This window comes from Mustela erminea, chromosome X, assembly GCF_009829155.1.
Source record: "Mustela erminea isolate mMusErm1 chromosome X, mMusErm1.Pri, whole genome shotgun sequence".
Taxonomy (NCBI): domain Eukaryota; kingdom Metazoa; phylum Chordata; class Mammalia; order Carnivora; family Mustelidae; genus Mustela; species Mustela erminea.
In genome coordinates, this window is record NC_045635.1 from 129,951,546 (window position 1) to 129,971,022 (window position 19,477).

At 40.4% G+C, this 19,477-nt stretch overlaps 1 protein-coding gene and 1 pseudogene across 4 annotated transcripts in view; both read left to right on the top strand.

Annotated features, from left to right (window-relative positions):
* The window catches only part of SPRY3 (sprouty RTK signaling antagonist 3), a 159,109-nt gene extending 139,891 nt beyond the window's left edge, over window positions 1-19,218 (top strand). For 2 of the 4 annotated variants that reach the window (XM_032330243.1, XM_032330245.1), the window contains exons 2-3: window positions 10,556-10,727; window positions 16,739-19,218. In XM_032330243.1, the coding sequence (XP_032186134.1) occupies window positions 16,842-17,708 (867 nt within the window). In that variant the 5' untranslated portion in view covers window positions 10,556-10,727; window positions 16,739-16,841 and the 3' untranslated portion in view covers window positions 17,709-19,218. Of the gene's footprint in view, window positions 1-9,414; window positions 10,136-10,555; window positions 10,728-16,738 lie in introns of those variants that run through there. The other 2 variants (XM_032330244.1, XM_032330246.1) reach the window with 2 other exon arrangements.
* Window positions 17,942-19,477, top strand: part of LOC116582407 — a 29,674-nt pseudogene continuing 28,138 nt past the window's right edge.

Below are 19,477 nucleotides of genomic sequence, written 5' to 3' on the forward strand. Positions count from 1 at the left end.
GAAGCCAAACTTTGGAGATCATACATATTTAAGGGACTGGCATGAAAGAAGTCCATCAAATAGACTGAGATGGGATGGTCAGAAATATGGCAAGAGAATCATGACAGTGTGATGCCTGGAAGCCAGGGAAGTAAAATGTTTGAAGTTGAGTGATCAACTATCAATTCCAACAGAGTGGTCAAATGAGATATATAAAGTATCTGCTGGTTTGGCATTGTGGAGATTACTAGAAAATTTTGTGAAGGTGCATGTATCTTTCAAGCAGTGGTTCTTAACCATGACTGCACATCAGTATGATATGTGGAACTTTATCAAGCTACATATTCCTAAGTCTCACCTCCAGAGATCTCATTCAAAAGATCTTGGGTGAGACCAACAAATCTGTGTTTTCAAAAACTCCCACATGGTCCTTGAATATACCATGTTTTCCCTTACCTCTAGACCATTAAAAACACTATTATCCTTTCTTGTAGTAATGGAAACTCCCAAATATGATCCAGACCTCCTAGATGAACTCTAGACCCAGATATCTAACAGTTTATCAGAAATCTCCACCCATCATCTTTCTTTATCCAATAAACTTGATATAGTAAGGCGGCCACTATTTGATGTATGGTAGTCATGGAAAGTCTTTCTCATGAGATGGCATTAGATAAGTCTCAAAAAAAAAAGTGAGAGAAAAAGCCATTTAGCTATATGGGCACAGCATCTCCCACAAGGAGGGTAGAGTAATGCAAATCCCAAAGCCAGAAAGTTCTTGGAATGTTCTAGGAAGAGCAAGAAGGTCAACATGCCTAGACTGAAAGAAATGACGGGATACTGGTAGCAAAGGAAACCGGAGAGGTAGGAGAGGGCTGGATCCAGAGGAGTCGAAATAATCTGACTTGTAATATTAAAAAAAAAAAAATATTAAAAGGCTCACTCTGGCTGCCCCGTGGAGTACATATTCAGGATAGGGCCTTAGGGTGCAAGCTAAGAGGCTGTTGAAACAGTCTAGACTAGAGAAGGGTAACAGTGGAAGTGATAAGATAAAATTGAACCTTAGAATTCTGGAATTCTGCTTGTATTTTCTTCCATGGGTGTACCTGCCTGGCTCAGTGTGCAGAGCATGTGACTCTTGATTTTGGGATTGTGAGTTTGAGCCCTGTGTTGGGGGTACACTTTGATTTTAAAGTAGATCTCCCATTGAAATACCCGTTTTATCTCGGGGTTTTTTTTTTTTCCATTTCAGTGATCACCTATACTGTATACACACACACACACACACACACACACACACACACACACATATCTTCTTTGTCAATTCATCAGTCAACGGAGGACATTTGGGCTCTTTCTTTAATTTGGCTATTGTTGATAATGCTGCTATAAACACCAGGGTGCATGTACCTCTTTGAATCTGTGTTTTTGTGTCATTTGGGTAAATAACTGGTAGTGCAGTTGCTGGGCTGTAGGGTACTTCTACTTTTAACTTTTTGAGGAACCTCCATACTGTTTTCCAGAGTGGCTGCGCCAGTTTGCATTCCCATCAACAGTGCAAGAGGATTCCTTTTTCTCCACATCTTTGCCAACATCTCTTGTTTCCTCTGTTACTGATTTGAGCTATTCTGACAGGTGTGAGATGATAACTGATAGTGGTTTTGATTTGTATTTCTCGATGATGAGTGATATTGAATATCTTGCCATGTGTCTGTGTTAGCCATCTGGATGTCTTCTTTGGAAAAAGGTCTATTCATGTCTTCTGACCATTTTCTAACTGGATTAGTTGTTTTTTTGGGTGTTGAATTGTGTAAGTTCTTTATATTTTGGATACCAACCCTTTATTACGTATGTCATTTACAAATATCTTCTCCCATTCTGTAGATTGCCTTTTACTTTTGTTGACTGTGTCCTTCACTGTGCAGAAGCTTTTTATCTTTTTTTAAAAAAGATTTTATTTATTTATTTTACAGAGATCACAAGTAGGCAGAGAAGCAGGCAGAGAGAGAGGGGGAAGCAGGCTCCCTGCTTCACATAGAGCCTGATGCAGGGCTTGATCCCAGGACCCAGGGACCATGACCTGAGTCAAAGGCAGAGGCCTTAACCCACTGAGCCACCCAGGCGCCCCCAGAAGATTTTTATCTTGATCAAGTCCCAATAGTTTATTTTTGCTTTCGTTTCACTTGCCTCAGAAGAAATATCTAGTAAAAAGTTGCTACAGCTGCTGTCAAAGATGTTGGCTGCCTTTGTTCTTCTCTAGGATTTTTATAGCTTCCTGTTTCGTGTTTAGACTTTCATCCACTTTTAGTTTATTTTTGTGTGTGGTCCAGTTTCACTCTTTTGCATGTGGCTGCCCAGTTTCTCCCACACCATTTGTTGAAGAGATTGTCTTTTTTCCATTGGACATTCTTTCCTGCTTTGTCGAAGATTAGTTGACCATAGAATTGAGGCTCTCTATTCTGTTCCATTGATCTATGTATCTGTTTTTGTGCCAATACCATACTGTCTTGATCACTACAGCTTTGTAATGTAACCTGAAGTCCAGAACTGTGATGCCCCCAGCTTTCATTCTCGTTTTCTTTGTCTATTCAGAGGTCAACAAAACCAGGAGCTGGTTCTTAGAAAAAATTAATAAAATTTATAAACTCTTAGCCAGGCTTATCAAAAGGAAAGGAGCTAGATAAATAAAATCACAAATGAGAGAAGAGAAACAGTAACTAAAACCACAAAAATACAAATAATTATGAGAGAGTATTATGAAAAAATATATGCCAACAAACTGGACAACTTGGAAGAAATGGATAAATTCCTAGAAATATATTAACTAGAAAAACTGAAACAGGAAGAAATAGAAAACTTGAAAGACCAATCAATAACCAACAAAGAAACTGAATCCATAATAATGTTAAGTGAAATAAGTCAGAGAAAGTCAATTATCACATGGTTTCACTTATTTGTGGAACATAAGGAATAGCATGGAGTATGTTAGGAGAAGGGGAAAATGAAGGGGGAGAAATCAGAGTGAGAGATGAACCATGAGAGACTATGGACTCTGGGAAACAAATGGAGGGTTTTAGAAGGCAGGGGTTGGGGGGATGCGTGACCTGGTGGTGGGTATTAAGGAGGGCACATATTGCATGGAGCACTGGGTGTTATACACAAACAATGAATCATGGAACACTACAACAAAAACTAATGATGTACTATATGGTGACTAACATAACACAATAGTTAAAAAAAAAGAAATTGAATCCATAATAAAAAATTTCCCAACAAAGAAAAGTCCAGGGCCAGATGGCTTCCCAGGGGAATTCTACTAGATATTTAAAGAGTTAGTACCTATTCTTAAAGAAATGAAATAATAGAAATGAAAGAAAAACTTTCAAACTCATTCTAGGAGACCAGCATTACCTTGATTCTGAAACTAAACAAAGATTCCAATAATAGAAGAGAACTACAGTCCAATATCCCTGATGAACATGGATGCAAAAATTCTCAACAAAATACTAGCAAATTGAATACAACTGTATGTCAAAAGAATCATTCATCACGTTCAAGTGAGGTTTATTCCTGGGTTGAAAGGGTGGTTCAATATTCACAAATCAATCAACATGACATACCACATTAGCAAAATAAAGGATAAGAACCCTAACCCTTAATAGATGCAGAGAAAGCATTTGACAAAGTACAACACCCATTTTTTATTAAAAACCCACAACAAAGTAGAGGTAGAGGAAATATATGTGAACATCATAAAGGCCATATATGAAAACCCCACAGCTAATAGCATCGTCAATGGGAAAAACTAAGAGCTTTTCCTCTACTGTCAGGAACAAGACAGGGATGTCCATTCTGACCACTGTTGTTTAACATAATACTAGAAGTCCAAGTCACAGCAATCAGACAACAAAAAGAAATAAAAGTCATTCAAATTGGCAAGAAAGAATTCAAACTTCCACTCTTTGCAGACAACATGATGCTCTATGTAGAAAACCCAAAAGACTCCTCCAAAAAACTGCCAAAACTGATGCACAAATTAGGAAAGCTGTAGGATACACAATTAATGTGCAGAAATCTGTTGCATTTCTATACACCAATCATGAAACAGCAGAAAGAGAAATCAAGGAATTGATCCCATTTACAATTGCACCCAAAACCATAGGATACCTAGGAATAAACCTAAAGAGCTGTACTCTGAAAACTATAGAACACTCATGAAAGAAACTGAAGATGACACAAAGAAATGGAAAAACATTCCATGCCCATGGGCTGGAAGAACAAATACTGTTAAAATGTTTATATTACCTCAAAGCAATCTACGCATTAAATGCAATACCTACTAAAATACCACCAACATTTTTTCACAGAGGTGGTACAAAAAATCCTAAAATTAGTATCAAATTGATCTATATCTTCTTATAAAGTCAAAATCCATGTATAATTCTGCCTGGATTACCATTTATGCACTACATGGGGACCTCAAACCCAACATTCTCAAACCCAATTTTTTAATGTTCCTTCCATATTTCAGTATATGACATGATTAATAACTCACATCTAATAAGTCACTTAATCTTGTTTATTCTGTAGTCTGCATATCATCCATTTTTTTTTCATCCACACTTCCCCTACCTTGAGTCAGGCCAAAATTATCTCTCATCTGAGTTAGTGACAGGTTGTGTTGTAGTTTATATGTTTACATGTCTATTTATTCTATCAGACTATGAGTAATGAGAGGCTAAGATCACTCATTTACTCATTCAACCAGTATGTATTCATCTCTATATCTTTCACATCTAGTGTATTCCTTGACATTAAGTAGGTGCTCAGTATATGTTTGTTTTACTGAATTACATTGAAACTTACTATGTTACAGATGAGAAAAAATGGGCCTATAGAAGAAAAATGACCTGCCAAAACTGCAAAGGCTAAGAAACTAAAATTTACATTTCCTTACTCTTAGTCAAGTTTTCTTTCCACAGAACAACTTTGTACCTACCTCCTACCCCTCTATGCTCTCCCACATTACTTTTTTTTGTCTCTAATTTTTCTATACCATTTTCTCATTATTGGTCATATTGCTCCTATATTTGTTTTCCAGCTTCAATGGGGAAAAATAATTATCACCATCCTTATAGGCTTTTCGGTTAAGAATCTGTATTTCCTTGGCATTGTTTACTTCTGGCATCATCACTGCTGAATCAGGATGAACATAGGTCAGCTTTTCGTCTGGCATTTATAAAGAGTTCCTCTTGATTTCAATAGGGTATGGATAAAACTGGCCTTATGTAGGAACTTACAGGCTCTCAAATGGATTTAGCCGCAGTCTTGGAAAAACAGAATGAGGAAAGACTCTCAGAATTTGTGTAGAATACGTGTTTTATGTAGACAAACTAAGAGAGTATGGGTTATAATTATAAGTGAGAGAAATTGATATTTTATTGGATTTATGGATGAAGATTCTGATAACGATTATTTTACACACTGTATTTGACCATCATACAACATTGTTTCTTTATGTATAATCTATTTCTTCTTGCTACAATTTAGTAAAACCTAAGTAGGAAACCTAAATAAGCTCAGTTCACTCTAGGAATATGAAGAAAACACGTGGGCCATGCCTTCAAGAGAAAATTTCTGCTCCCAATTTGTTCAGACTATGAGTATAGGGGACCCTCTTAAAATGGTTTATAAAACATATTGTTTTCACATCTTTGTATCTTCATTAGGTCTGTTATATCTGCTTGTAATTGTTTTCATTCGTCCTTTTATTTATCAAATATTTTCTGAGCACCTCTGTGCCAGGTATTATGCTAAATTTGGGAGATTCAGTGATGGTTCTTTTTGCACTTCATTCTGTCATCCCCTCTCTTACCTCTTGGTTTTTGCACATGGTATTCCCTCTGGCTCTAATGCCCTTCCCATCCTTCAATTTTATATTTAAATATCACTTTTTCCAGGAAGCATTCAATAACACCCTCAATATTGGATTGGGTGTATTTCCTCTCTGCTCCCTTACATAACACTTATCCTTTATTATGCTTATCTGTTTGCTACCTTTCCTACTAAATTATGAACCCCTTGAGACCAGGGATTCATTGACTAATTATATATTAATTAATAGCATATATAACCTAGTATCTATATTAATAACATAGAATTAATTTATTCTATATATTAATTTATTACTATATTATTATACTGTGAGCCTATATTAAGGCATCAATGAAAATAACTGAGATTATTCAAACTTCTCATCTCTTAGGATGATACCCATAAAAAATGGTAATTAGGTTAATGATCATTCATTCAACAGTGCCTTCTATGGGCCACTCACTAAGTTCTGATTATTCAACAACTAAATTTCTTACTCTTGTGCAGTTGACACTTAAGTGGGTAGGGAAAGATGTTTGCTCTGTGCCAGATACTGTTCTAAGCATTTCACATGTTTTAACCCATTATAATTCTCACAACAACCCTATGAAGTATATTTGTAAGTTGTACTGATTTTACAAATAAGAAAACAAGGCCCAAAGAGATTAAGTAACTTGGCCAAGGATATATAGCTGGCAAGTGGCTGATCTGGAATTCAACTCAGGTTGACTCATTTCAGAGTTTACACTCTTAATCACTACACCAGAGAACCCTCTCATCTGTAAATCTCTTCAAGGATTTTTGCTCTAACTTTTCCAAATTACTTGATATCCCTGAATATTCCAGGTCATTATATACTGTTTAGGTATCTGTCCTTTTCTTTATCACCCTTAATTATAATTATCAACATAAATATTTTTATTTGTGCTTTAAGCTGTTGTGTTTCTGAAAGATTGTTTGCAGTTTCATGATTTTTTAAAAGATATTAGGATAGTACAATTATATACAGAAATTGGTGTTGAGACATTACAAAATTCACTATGTGATATCTGACAACCTGATTTACAAACTGGTTAGAATCAGTGTATTTCAGGAAACATGCTTTCTTAGCTCTTTAGTTAATGGTGTGCTTTTCAGGAAACACATTTAGACATATTCATTGAATTGTCTAAAATTATACAACTAGTTAGTGAAAGTGTTGGCCTAGAAGAAAACACAGGTCCTCCTGTCTCCCAGTCCAATGCCTTTTTTCTCTTTATAGATACCTTGTTGACATTAACTCAAATCCAGCTGAATTTGGACATACTGTCTTAGCACAGATCAACACACCTACATCTAAAAGCCAGTAATTTCAAAAAATAAGTAACCTTGAAGAACACCAGATAAATCACTCTGCCCTCCAAATATCTGCCTTACTACTATGTTTAAGAAATCTCTAAGTTATAGTTTTATGATTAATTAAATACACTCTTCCATACTTACAACAACTGGTTGTCCAAATCATTTCTTTTTTTTTTTTTAAGATTTTATTTATTTATTTGACAGATAGCGATCACAAGTAGGCAGAGAGAGAGAGAGGAGGAAGCGGGGCTCTCTGTTCAGCAGAGAGCCTGATGTGGGGTTCAATCCCAGGATCCTGGGATCATGACCTGAGCTGAAGGCAGAGGCTTTAACCCACTGAGCCACCCAGGTGCCCCAAATCATTTCTGATATGACAGCTAAGTCAAAAAGATTTTGAGAAAAAGGTTAAGTATTTAACAAAGTGTACTGAATAACCAGGACAGGACATAAATGAAAGTGTTATAGGAGTTGCAAATGTAGAAGTAAGTTAGGGTATTAGTAAAAACTATCAATCATAGAGCTTTAGAACAGAAAGGAGCCTTAGAGTCAGGGAAGTATTCGCAGAGGAAATAGGACCCTGATGCAGAAAATGAATAAATATATACAATCATGTGAAGGATACATATGGAAAGCTGGATTGGCAGCCATGTGCGCTGGTATTTTAGAAGAGTGAAACATTCAATTTTTCTTATGTTCAAAGATATGTTGAGAAGTCATTGAATGTATAGAGTCAGAGAATAACTTGATTGACAAGCAAAGCAATTTAAACTTAATGCTGTAGGAATTAGAAATAAGTTTTTGAACAAAGGAGTAAAGTATGGAAATAAGTCACATTTAAGAAAGATATATTTGGGATATATCTGCTTAAATTTAAAACTGGAGCTTAAAGTAATAAAAGGATTTCAATCATTGAAATCATCTCCTGCCTTTCCTGTGGGCTTCATTAGGGTGAGAACAATTTCTTAATTTTCATATTCACTCTTCATTGAGCACTTACTATACGCCAGACACATGATAAACCTTTCAAATGCAAGACCTTATTCAGTTGATAGGAAATAGCACAATCCTGTGATGTGGGGACTATTGTTTTTCCATTTTATAGATGAATGGAGGAAACAGGTTCAGAGAGGTAAAGTGATATGCCCAAAGTCAGATAGCTCATAAATTTAGGAGCAAAAATTTGAACCCTGATCTGTTTGACCCAAATCTAGCTAGTACAGTAGTTGGCACATAGTTGATGTGCCATAAATACCTGTTGAAAAAATGGGTGAATGAATTTATCAGTGAATCTATCCTCTTCTGCTGATGAAACTACAGATTAATGTTTTTCATGATCCTGATACCCTCAAGTCAATATTAAGAGTAAAGAAAATGTGTGAGCCATGAAAGAGAAAAATTTACATAGGCAAATCTCTTGGCTCTAGAAATTCTGAGTAGGAAGAGATCTGGATTTGCTTAGAAATTATATGCACACACACACACACGCACACATATGTGTGTGTGTGTATGTGTGTGTGTATACACTATACATACCTACATATCAATAAAAGAGTTTGGAGAACCTTTGACACACACATACACATATGAGTATGTAGACCTACACAAGCATGTCTATTTTTAATCCCATGCTTTCGTCTGTTTTCTTAATCCTCCTGAGAGGGTGTAAATAACAGAATGTCAGAGCTAGAAGGGACCTTAGCAATTACCAGCAATTATCAGATCTTTTCATGTAAATGTAGAAATTGAGACACTAGAGGGAAAGTAAATTGCAAAGGTCACACAAGGAGTTAGAGTGAGATTAAGGATCTCAGGTTCATGACTCACACAGGTTTGTTTTACTCTGAACTGTCACCATTTACCATCTCAATTTTATAGATGGGGTAAGCAAGGCATTCTAAGAATGTTGATGATCGAGCTCCTGCTACTTGTCCATTGCAGCAGGACTTGAAATCAGATCTTTTATTTTAAATGTGAGACTTGTTTTCAACCAAGTGCTTCTGTCTCGATGCCCAAAACAAAGACCCGTTCCTACTGAATTAAATAGTGGACTGGGGATAATTTACAGAAAACTTTGTCCTTCTCTTTAAGAGAAATTGTCCAAAGCTGCTTTATTTTCAGAAGACTGGCAGCCCTAAGGGGGCTGCATGAAGGCAGGGATTTTGTCTTCCTTATTGAATTCACAATACCCAGCGCAAAAGAAGGCACAACATTTTTGTTGTTGTTGACTATATGGCATACTAAAGGCAGGAAGGCAAAGTAAGGTGGGTAATGGTTTCCCAGCGGATGATGGATGGATAATCATTATTAGGGTTAGTGGGAATGAATGTGGGTAGGAGGTGGGAGAAACCCTTAAACAAAGGAGAAGCTCTGTCTGATAGAAGCTGCAATCACTCGGCAGAGATATTTAAATGAGGCCTCCTTAAAATCGTTACTTTCCATCCCACCCCCTATTCCCCTTTAAATTTTGTTTCAGTCATTACCCAGGGACCGGATACAGAGATTCCTATGGGGAGTTCTAATGGGTCGATTCAATTTCAGCTGGATGACGCCACTTAGCTAAGCATTAAGAGCTACGGCTCCGGGAAAGCCAACGACACAGAGAGAGGGAGAGAAAGAAATTATAGCAAGGAGCAATAAATCCCTTTCCTCCCATCCTCCCCTATAATCCATTCACAAGACCTTCAGAAATCACCTACATTCACAAAACAGCCGGCTAGCTGAGCTGAACACACTGCGGTCTCACTCCCCTCCCCCCGTCTCTGCAGATGATATACCAGCACACCCTGAGCTGTATAAATAATCACACACTAGCGGTATCTATTGCTCTGTCGAGATACCCTGTGTCTACAACTGCAGTTTCTGCTGCTTCGGTTCATCCGTCAGATTGGAGGAGACAGAGGCGGAGGCGGAGGCGGAGGCAAAAGAGAAAGAGGGGGAGGAGGTAAAGAAGGAAGAAGGGGGGGAGGGAAGGGGGAGGGAAGAGGAGGGGAAGGAAAACGCTGAAGGAGGAGGGGGAAAAGAAAGAGGAGGAGGAGGAGAAGGGGAGGAGAAAGAGGCGGAGGAGGAGGGGGAGGAGAAATAGAAGAAGGAGGAGGAGAAAGAAGAGGAGGAGGAGGAGAAAGAGGAGGAGGAGATGAACAACTTACCCCGCTGAGCTTTCTTTGGGGAATACGTGCATCAAGATTGAGATCTCCATGTAAAATCTATACAAAGTATCTGCCACTACAGGTCTGACTCTCCTCCCCACCCCCCACCCCGCACCACCGTTTCTTTTTTTTTTTCTCTCTCTTTCTTTCTTTCTTTTTTCCTTTTTTTTTTTTTTTTTTTTTTTCCTTTCCGTTTTCTCTGCTGTGTCAGAAAGACCGACACAGAACTATCTGTTTCTGGCTCCACTGCCAGTGAAGGAGTTTTCATTCAGACTTTCCGAAGAGAGGTGGAGAAACCTAAAGACTCAGGAGAAGAAGAGGTCTTTTGAGCCAAATGGGGCTTTAGTTCTTCTGCTTTCCTCAGCATGGATAAACCCTTTCCTCAAGGTAAGCCATAGAGATTAGCTCTTAAAGACCCTAGAATTCTTTCTGTGCAATGCATATATTGCCATTCATTCCAGCCATCCTGTGTGTGTGTGTGTGTGTGTGTGTGTGCGCGCGCGCGCGCGTGTGTGTGTGCGCGCGCGCGTTCGTGTGTGTATGCGCGCGCGTGTGTGCGCGCGTACAAGAGCAAACGCATGGGTAAAATAAAATGAAAACCATTTAAATGACATTTTAATGAATCAGCTTTTGCAAAAAATTTTCCGTATTAGAAATTTATAAATCAAAATGGAACTTCAAAATAACCCTTTCGTAGCCAAATGTCAATTTAATTTTTAGCCTGTTGACCTTTAAATGCATTTTGGTTCGTGCCTAAGCCCCTTATAGCGCAGCCTAACCACCCAAGCTGAGGACGTAAGGAGAGCCCGTGCTGAGGCCAGTCTGGCTGCCCAGCGGGCATCCTGTCAGCGTGGGGCTAGTCTGCTATTGGCTCACAAGTCTGGGCTGTGCATCGTTCAGATTTCATCACATCACCTTGCCCTGGGTAGAAATGGCGCAAGCTGACACGGCATAACCCCCTACTTACACTGAGTCAGAGCAATGATTTAGAAATCTCTGGATCCATGCCTGGGTGTATGTGCACATGTCTCCGTGTGGCATACGGAAATTTTGTCGAAAGTGAGAACCTGTGACCATGTCCAGTTAACCAATAGGCATTTGATAGGACCTAGTACAGTGCTTTACACTCCTTCCATTCCTCTAGCCAAGTATAATTAGCATTCACCTCTGCGTGCGGCAAACCAAGTTGGATGAACAGAAAACAGACCTCGAACTCTTAAACAGAAAATCTATTTTGAAATGCAAACTATTGTTGCTTTTTTGGGTACATTAAAACCGTTGTAACATAATGTGCTATGACATGAATTTGGATATACCAGGTGTTAAATCATGCTCCCAACAAGTCAGCTGCATATATACATAACCAATAAGGTACTGACTAGCGTTTTATCCATGAGGGAGTATTAGTCTTGTTCCCTGTACCTCTAAATAAACATTTACTAAGACTTCATTCTATGCATTTTGGTTTCTTTGTGTTCTGTTTTTAGGTCTCTCTAGCTGTGAAACAATCTAGATAGTGATCTGAGTGACTTGGATTTAGAAGGTTTTTACTCAGGGTAGAGGAGTTGGGTAGTGAGAAATGAAAAAACTTGAAGGAAGGAGACTAATTCTTCATGAAAGACTTTTTGAGACAGAGAAATACAACCAACAAACCCAGTATAAAAAATGTAGAGCATCAAAACAAGAAGGGGCCTTAAAAGCCCCTTTTTCGTGCCTCTCATTTTGCAGATAAACTGAGGCTTGGGATAGAAGTCGTTTGCCCACAGGCACACAACAAAGCAGTTAAGACTGGAACTTAAATTTCACGTATCTTGTAAAAGGGTATGGGGTTTAAAGAAAATCCCCACTTCTTAAGTGAACAACTAGCATTTTCTTCAGGATTAGAAGTATGTGAATTCATTCGATATTACAATTTTCCCTGTATTGCTCATCACTAAAACACCTACATCTTTAAAAATGCAAGGTCTTTAAACTGCTACACTCTCTAGTTTGAGTCTTAATGAAACTATTAAAGTAATGAATAGAGCTAGGGTAGCAAAGTGACAAGTTAAGAGTTAAATGTGGTGAGAACCTGGCAGCTCCAGCAAGATGTATGTGGTAGGAGGGAGGCCCAGTCAGTGGCTGAGAGGTTAGTAATGTAAACTATATACAACTTGGTATTTGTAAGGGGGAAGTGCTTTGATAGAGATGCAAATGCTTTTGCACAGAGAGGGATTTTTGGAGAGCAGACTTTGGAACAGTAGAACTAAGAAAACATATAAAGCCATAGCAGAAATTCCCTCTATGTTTGCTTTCAGTTATTCTGAGAAGGAGTGTATGTAACAGCAGAGCACAGAAAAAAGTAACACACCCCAGAGCTGTTACACAGTAAGGTACAAAACAGCATTGAACCCATGGGAGTGGGATAAAACAGGAGCCAAGCTCTCCTTCTCTGCCCTCTTCTTTGAAATTGAGGTTGAGTCATATTGTATCAGAAAGGATTTACCGGAAAAATCAGAACTGTCTAAGGCTGTTAGCATAGTAGGACTTTAGATTAGGGAAGTTTTCAACTTTGGTTTCAACATGGCAGATTTTGGGTTCCAAGGAGTAAATACATTTTCCTTCCATTAACAAACAGAATTTCTTGAATAGGTTTAGCTCTCTAGTCCCTAAGTTGGCATAAGAAAAGAAATTTCTGTTTAGATTGAACAGAAAATTTCAGGGCTACAGGAAAACTGTTGAGAAAGCTCTGAGCACCTGGCCAGAGGGACTGAGATGGGAGTGGGTTTACAATGCATCATTCATTACTGCAGAGGCACTACGTGACAGAAATCACTAGATCCCACCAATGTGCAGCCAAGACTTGTAATCACCTTGGCTCCTATTTAATAATATGTGATATGCATATTCTCTCTCTCATTTAAAAGAATATGGAACTGACCAACAGCACAGTTTCTTAACTGGTTTTGCTCACAATGAATTGCCCTTTAGCGGGAGGATTTCTGAATCATAAACATGCGTGCAGTCATAGTTTTTCATCTAATCTATGTGCTGTAACAGTCTCTCTTGCCTATTTGCTTCTCAGTCCGCCCCCCTCACCTTCCCCTATGGTATCTATTTGGGTTCCTCCTGTTAGCCGGATCAAATCAGCAAACATTTTATTGTCATTCAGTCCTGTTTTATTCTTCTAATTTTGCCCAGGTCCTCCTTCCGCCTATATTGCAGATTTTCCACAGTCCATTCTGATAAAAGATTTGGTAGGGCAGGAGTTCATTCTGTTAAGCCTCTTGTAAACAAGGCGATAATACCTCATCATCCCAGACCAATGCCCAAAGTTTCTTTTACTTATCCAACCAGCATTGCAACTTTTCAGTCTTACAGCAATCTAATCAATATCCAGATACACCTTCTCAACTTAAGCACCATATACCCTTCTGCTGCCAAGACAGGATCCCCTTTGAACATGGTTCTGAGTCATTTCTATTATGACCTAGATTCCTCCAAGCTTAGCTTTTCAACCTTCTGGGCATGTCCCTGAGATACCTAGTGATATCTTTGGAATCCCAGAGGATTATCTTTTCTAACTTTGAGACCTTGTACGCCTTCCTTTGAGTTATTGATTCTTAGAATTTCCAATATGTTTTGAGTCTAATTTCCTTTGGGAAATCAGTGAGTCTAAAATGCTTCCAGTGTGTTTGTTACTGTTCTTATAAAGGACACAAAGGACCCCAAGCATTCTTTATCTGATCAATGGGGAATAAATCTACTATTATAAATTTGCCAAAAGACTCTTCCTGATGCAAAGTTTTCACATGCCATAATCTGCAAGTGAGTTGAACAATGTGTCTTTGTTTTTTTTTTTTTTTAAGATTTTACTTATTTGTCAGAGAGAGAGATTGAGCATAAGCAGGGGGAGTGGCAGGCAGAGGAGAAGCAGGCTCCCCGCTGAGCAAGGAGTCCCCGTGGGGGGCTCTTGCGGGGCTCCTTGGGATCCTGACCTGAGCCACAGGCAGACCCTTAACTAACTGAGCCACCCAGATGTCCTGTGTCTTTGTTTACTTAGGTCTTACAATGAAAACTACTTTTTCCTTTCCAATGCTGAGATTATGAATCTCAACTAAGTTCAGTAAAGGTAGATATAGAAGGTTTCAGGGGGCTGTGAGTCCAAGTAAATAAAAGAGACATGGGGTGCCTGAGTGGCTTAGATTTTAAGTGGCTGCCTTCAGCTCAGATCATGATCCCAGGGTTCTGGGATTGAGCCCCACATATCAGGCTTCCTGCTCAGTGGGACGCCTGCTTTTCCCTCTGCCCCTCCCCCTGCTTGTGTTCCCTCTCTTGCTGTCTCTCTCTCTCTGTCAAATAAATAAATAAAATATTTTTTTAAAAAAGAGACATAAATTTTGCTTTTGAATGCTGAAATGAAAAAGGGCATGTTCCTGAATTTACCCTCAAGGATTGAAGATATAGAAGGTGTAGATGAAGAGAAATTTTTGTCAAATTGTGTAGTTATAGAAATAAAGACCATAAGGGGCAGGGTCCTTCAAAATCACCTAGTTTACCCCTATAATTATATAGATAGTGAAATTGAGGCCCAAACAAAGCAAGTGATTTGACAAAACTTTCACAGATATTTGAGTCCTAGAATGTCCAGGGAGTTTATTTGCATTCCCCTGTGCTGCATTAAATAACACCAAAACAACTAGCTAAAAAGTAAAATTATAGTCAGACTGGTTCTTTTCTGTGATGTGCCAGAAAAGTTATTTTTAACCAAATTAAATCTTCTTTTCAAAAAACGAACAGATGTAAATTCAACTAAACAGGTTTACACGGGGATATAGCCTCAAACGGCAATGAGGCCGGTCATATTATTAGCCGCTGAGTCCTTTGTGAGCAGCACCCTTCTCTTTCCTGTTATTGAGCTTTGGGCACATTTCGGTGTCATGTTTGCTTGCTTATGGAAACCTAATCAAGCACTATCCTCTTTCACTTGTTCATTTCTATTACTCATTCAAGCTTTGCATTCCATACAGTAGTGTGAGTAATCGATCTATTTTGAGGAGGCCTGAAATATGATGGATTTCAAATATATGCTTTATTCATGCTAGTGTTTCCTAGGTCCTAATGCCTCCAGGATGACTCTTGGAATTGTGCTTAGGATTTCTTGTGTATACCTTTTTGGCCGGTCAGTCTTCCAGGTGTGGTACAGTGATTTACTGTTTGTACCATATTTTCCTCATAGTCACCATTATCAGTTTTAAGCTCCAACAAATCCTTCAGGGAATGACCGCCCAACTCTTCCTGATTGTGGGTCCGTGGAGACACAAGTAGGTGCTTTCTAGATATTCAACTTGGTTTAAATAGGTACTGTTAGGGGCGCCTCAGTGGCTTAGTGGGTTAAAGCCTCTGCCTTCAGCTCAGGTCATGATCCCAGGGTCCTGGGATCGAGTCCCGCATCAGGCTCTCTGCTCGGCAGGGAGCCTGCTTCCCCCTCTCTCTCTGCCTTCCTCTGTGCCTGCTTGTGATCTCTGTCAAATAAATAAAATCTTTAAAATAAATAAACAAATAAATAAATAAATAGGTACTGTTACAGGTGATATTTCAAATAATTCAGGGATCATCTGACATTGTTCTCCCATCCCTAGTGTTTGATTCTGGAGCTGCACTACCACTTAGAAAGAGTTATCTCCTCAAGGAGTTAAAGCGGACTGAAGGTGAGGAGAACTGCAGGGTGATTAGTCTTGGCTTCCATACACCGTGGGGTGGTTTTTTCCTGTTATTCTACAAATAGCCTGATTTTTGCTCTCGGTTTCTCTGCCATATCACTGCCGTTACTGCATCCTGCCTGCTTGTAGTCACTGAATCAAGCAATTTCTTTCTCATCTGTTTATTATGCTTATCAGAAATTTTACTGAAAGGAGAATATGTATACCTATATCCCATCAATCAAATATATATATATATATATGTGTGTGTGTGTGTGTATAAATGTCTCATACATATACACATGCAACTTCTCATGGAAGACTTTTGAGGCTTTTTCTTTTTGTTTTACATTAGCATTACTACAGGATGTAGCCTTTGCATTTGAAATTAGCTTCCAGTTTTATTAGAATTCTGAGGCTCAGGGCCTAGATTTCTCCCTTAGCACGCATCTAGCTGCTCCTGTGACCCTGGTCATGTGACGAAATACAAAAGGAATCAATGATGTGAGCTTTGCTCCCAGAGAGCTTTATGGTCCAGATGCTTTGAGCAGATTTGCTTGTACAGAAGTCGGTGAGGTCAACTACAGAACAGAGGTGTAACCCTAACCCTAAAGTGATTGAAGGTGGTGGTAGAGTTAGGGCCTGAGCTTTGGTAGTTCCCTGCAAAGTGGTCCTCCTATGTCTTCTCATGTATTGTGCCCGTCTCCTCTCTCCTAGGGTTTTCTGATGTGCCCTAAGGTCCATGTAACTAGAAGGGCTATTTATCACCACAAGTGCCACCCTGACCCCAAACCACTCAGAAGTCAAGAATCAAAGGAAAATGGATGCCGCCGTGACGGACGACTTCCAACAGATCCTCCCGATTGAGCAGCTGCGCTCTACTCATGCTAGCAATGATTACGTGGAGCGGCCCCCGGCCCCCCGTAAGCAGGCCCTCTCCAGCCCCTCCCTTGCAGTGCACACTCACAAGTCCGACTGGTCCCTGGCCACCATGCCTCCTGCTCTTCCCCGCAGTCTCAGCCAGTGCCACCAACTGCAGCCCTTGCCTCAGCATCTGAGCCAATCCAGCATCGCCAGCTCTATGTCCCAGAGCACCACTGCCTCCGACCAAAGGCTCTTGGCCAGCATCACGCCCTCACCTTCAGGCCAGTCCATCATCCGAACCCAGCCCGGAGCAGGGGCCCACCCAAAGGTCGACGGTGCTCTGAAGGGAGAAGCTGAGCACTCCGCAGGGCACTCCGGGGAGCACCTCTTCATTTGCGAGGAGTGTGGGCGCTGCAAATGTGTCCTCTGCACAGCGGCTCGTCCTCTCCCCTCCTGCTGGCTGTGCAACCAACGTTGCCTTTGCTCTGCTGAGAGCCTCCTCGACTACGGCACTTGTCTCTGCTGCGTTAAGGGCCTCTTCTACCACTGCTCCACCGACGACGAAGACAACTGCGCCGACGAGCCCTGCTCCTGCGGGCCCAGCTCGTGCTTCGTCCGCTGGGCAGCCATGAGCCTCATCTCCCTCTTCCTCCCTTGCCTGTGCTGCTACCTGCCTACCCGTGGATGCCTCCGTCTGTGCCAGCAGGGCTACGACAGCCTCCGGCGACCAGGCTGCCGCTGTAAGAGGCACACCAACACTGTGTGCAGAAAAATCTCTTCTGGTAGTGCACCATTCCCCAAGGCCCAGGAGAAGTCCGTATGACCTTCCCACAACACGGAGCCAGAGCTTTCTCCTTCTTGCGCCCGTTAGGAAAGTGCAGGCCTCATCTCTGGAGAGGGGAAGAAGGAGTAAAGCAGCCAAAGTTAGGGCCTCACCAGTTTTGCTCCTGCAGTGTCAGGGAATGGCCGAGTACATCCTGGCGCAGGATGCCTTGTTCTTTCTCACAGTATCTATCCCACTTCTCTTCAAACTTCTTACACCTGGCCATTTTAGCCATGGGGCTGTCCTGGCAAATTCAGGTGATACATAGGCAAGAGATTCGGACACGGAGGACTGACAGAGCCAGCAACGTGGAGGGTTAGGGGCTCCCCAACATAATGCCTCTTGATGCAGGCTCTGAGCATCCCTCCACTGTCCACAGTGCCTTTGGAAACTCTCTTCTAAGACGGTTTTCAGGGGTGCATGTGGAACAGTGTTCGATATTCCAGGGAATCCGACCCCTTCCCCCGTTACTGCCCTTCTGTTCTCTTGTTCTTCCTTCCTTCCCCTTCATTCCAGCTTGATTATTACTTTTCATTCCATTTCTTTCTCCCTCCCTTCCTTCTACTGCTTTCCTCTCTCTCTTCCAGACTGACCCATTCTCTACTTGTATCTCCATCTTGTTTGATCTTTGTCTCTCTCTACCTGTCCTTTCTCAACTACGTCCAAAAGTGCTGTTTTTCCATAGGTGTTTCCTTTGACGCCAAACTTTGCTATGCTATACTATTTACTAAATTTTATTAAGGGAAATGGATTACTGTAATGAACTGATCACTAGCAATAGTCTATATCCTGACATGTGTGTGTGTGTGCTCATAACCACACTCACCTGTTTGTGAACACACGAGGCAAAAATTAATCTTACATTTCCAGGTTTAACGAGCTGGAGTTTTACTCCCTTTCCCAATAATCAACTTATAGTACTGACAGATTCAACTAGCATGCAGAGTAGGATAGTAAATCAGGATGCTCATAACTTTGTATGTCTGACCCAAGTGCCAAAGGCAGACGTGCTTTATAGCTAAATGAACAAAGCAAGGGATATTACAGAGGTCTGTTCTCTTTTAGAAGCTAACTGCCCTGAGACTGCATGGCTCAGGCCTTAATTATGGACATAAAAAGTCATAAAACTTTAGAGCTGGAAGGAATTTTAACTGTTAATCTAGTTCAATGCCCTTATTTTGCAGATGGGAAAACTGAGGCCTGGAGATAGGAAGGCCACACACTGAGATCATAGCAGGGTTGAGACTGGAAAAAAAGTCTTCTGACTTCTAGTTCAATATTCTGTACTCTACATCACATTAGGTCATGGGACTTTTCTCTTAGGATTCTATTAACAGTGACAGAAAGCCATTGTCATTAAATTTTTCTGGAACCACGCCAAGTTAGTGTGGTGGTCTTTATGCAGTGCATAGTGGGTAGCTAATTAACTATCAGGTGTTGAGGCTGCCCGCAGTGGACATCTCCTTTGACTTTGTCACCTGTAGAAGCTCCAGTGTGCAAAACAAAACAAGGAATCCCTAACCAAGCTCTATCTTCGCCTACTTTTTGCTGCACATGTCGTGCTCGCTCCTGGCTTTGTCTGCGATGGCAATTGCCTGAGAACCTAAATTTCAGCAGCTGGAAAACTGAGATGAATGACATATAAAGCAGAGAACTGACTTCTCTTTTAAAAATATACCAAGAGCCTGTGTTGTGAATCCACTTCAATGGGAAAAGGCTGCACTGGGGATGGCAGGCTCCTAAAGACTCAAGAATTAGATCCAGTTTCC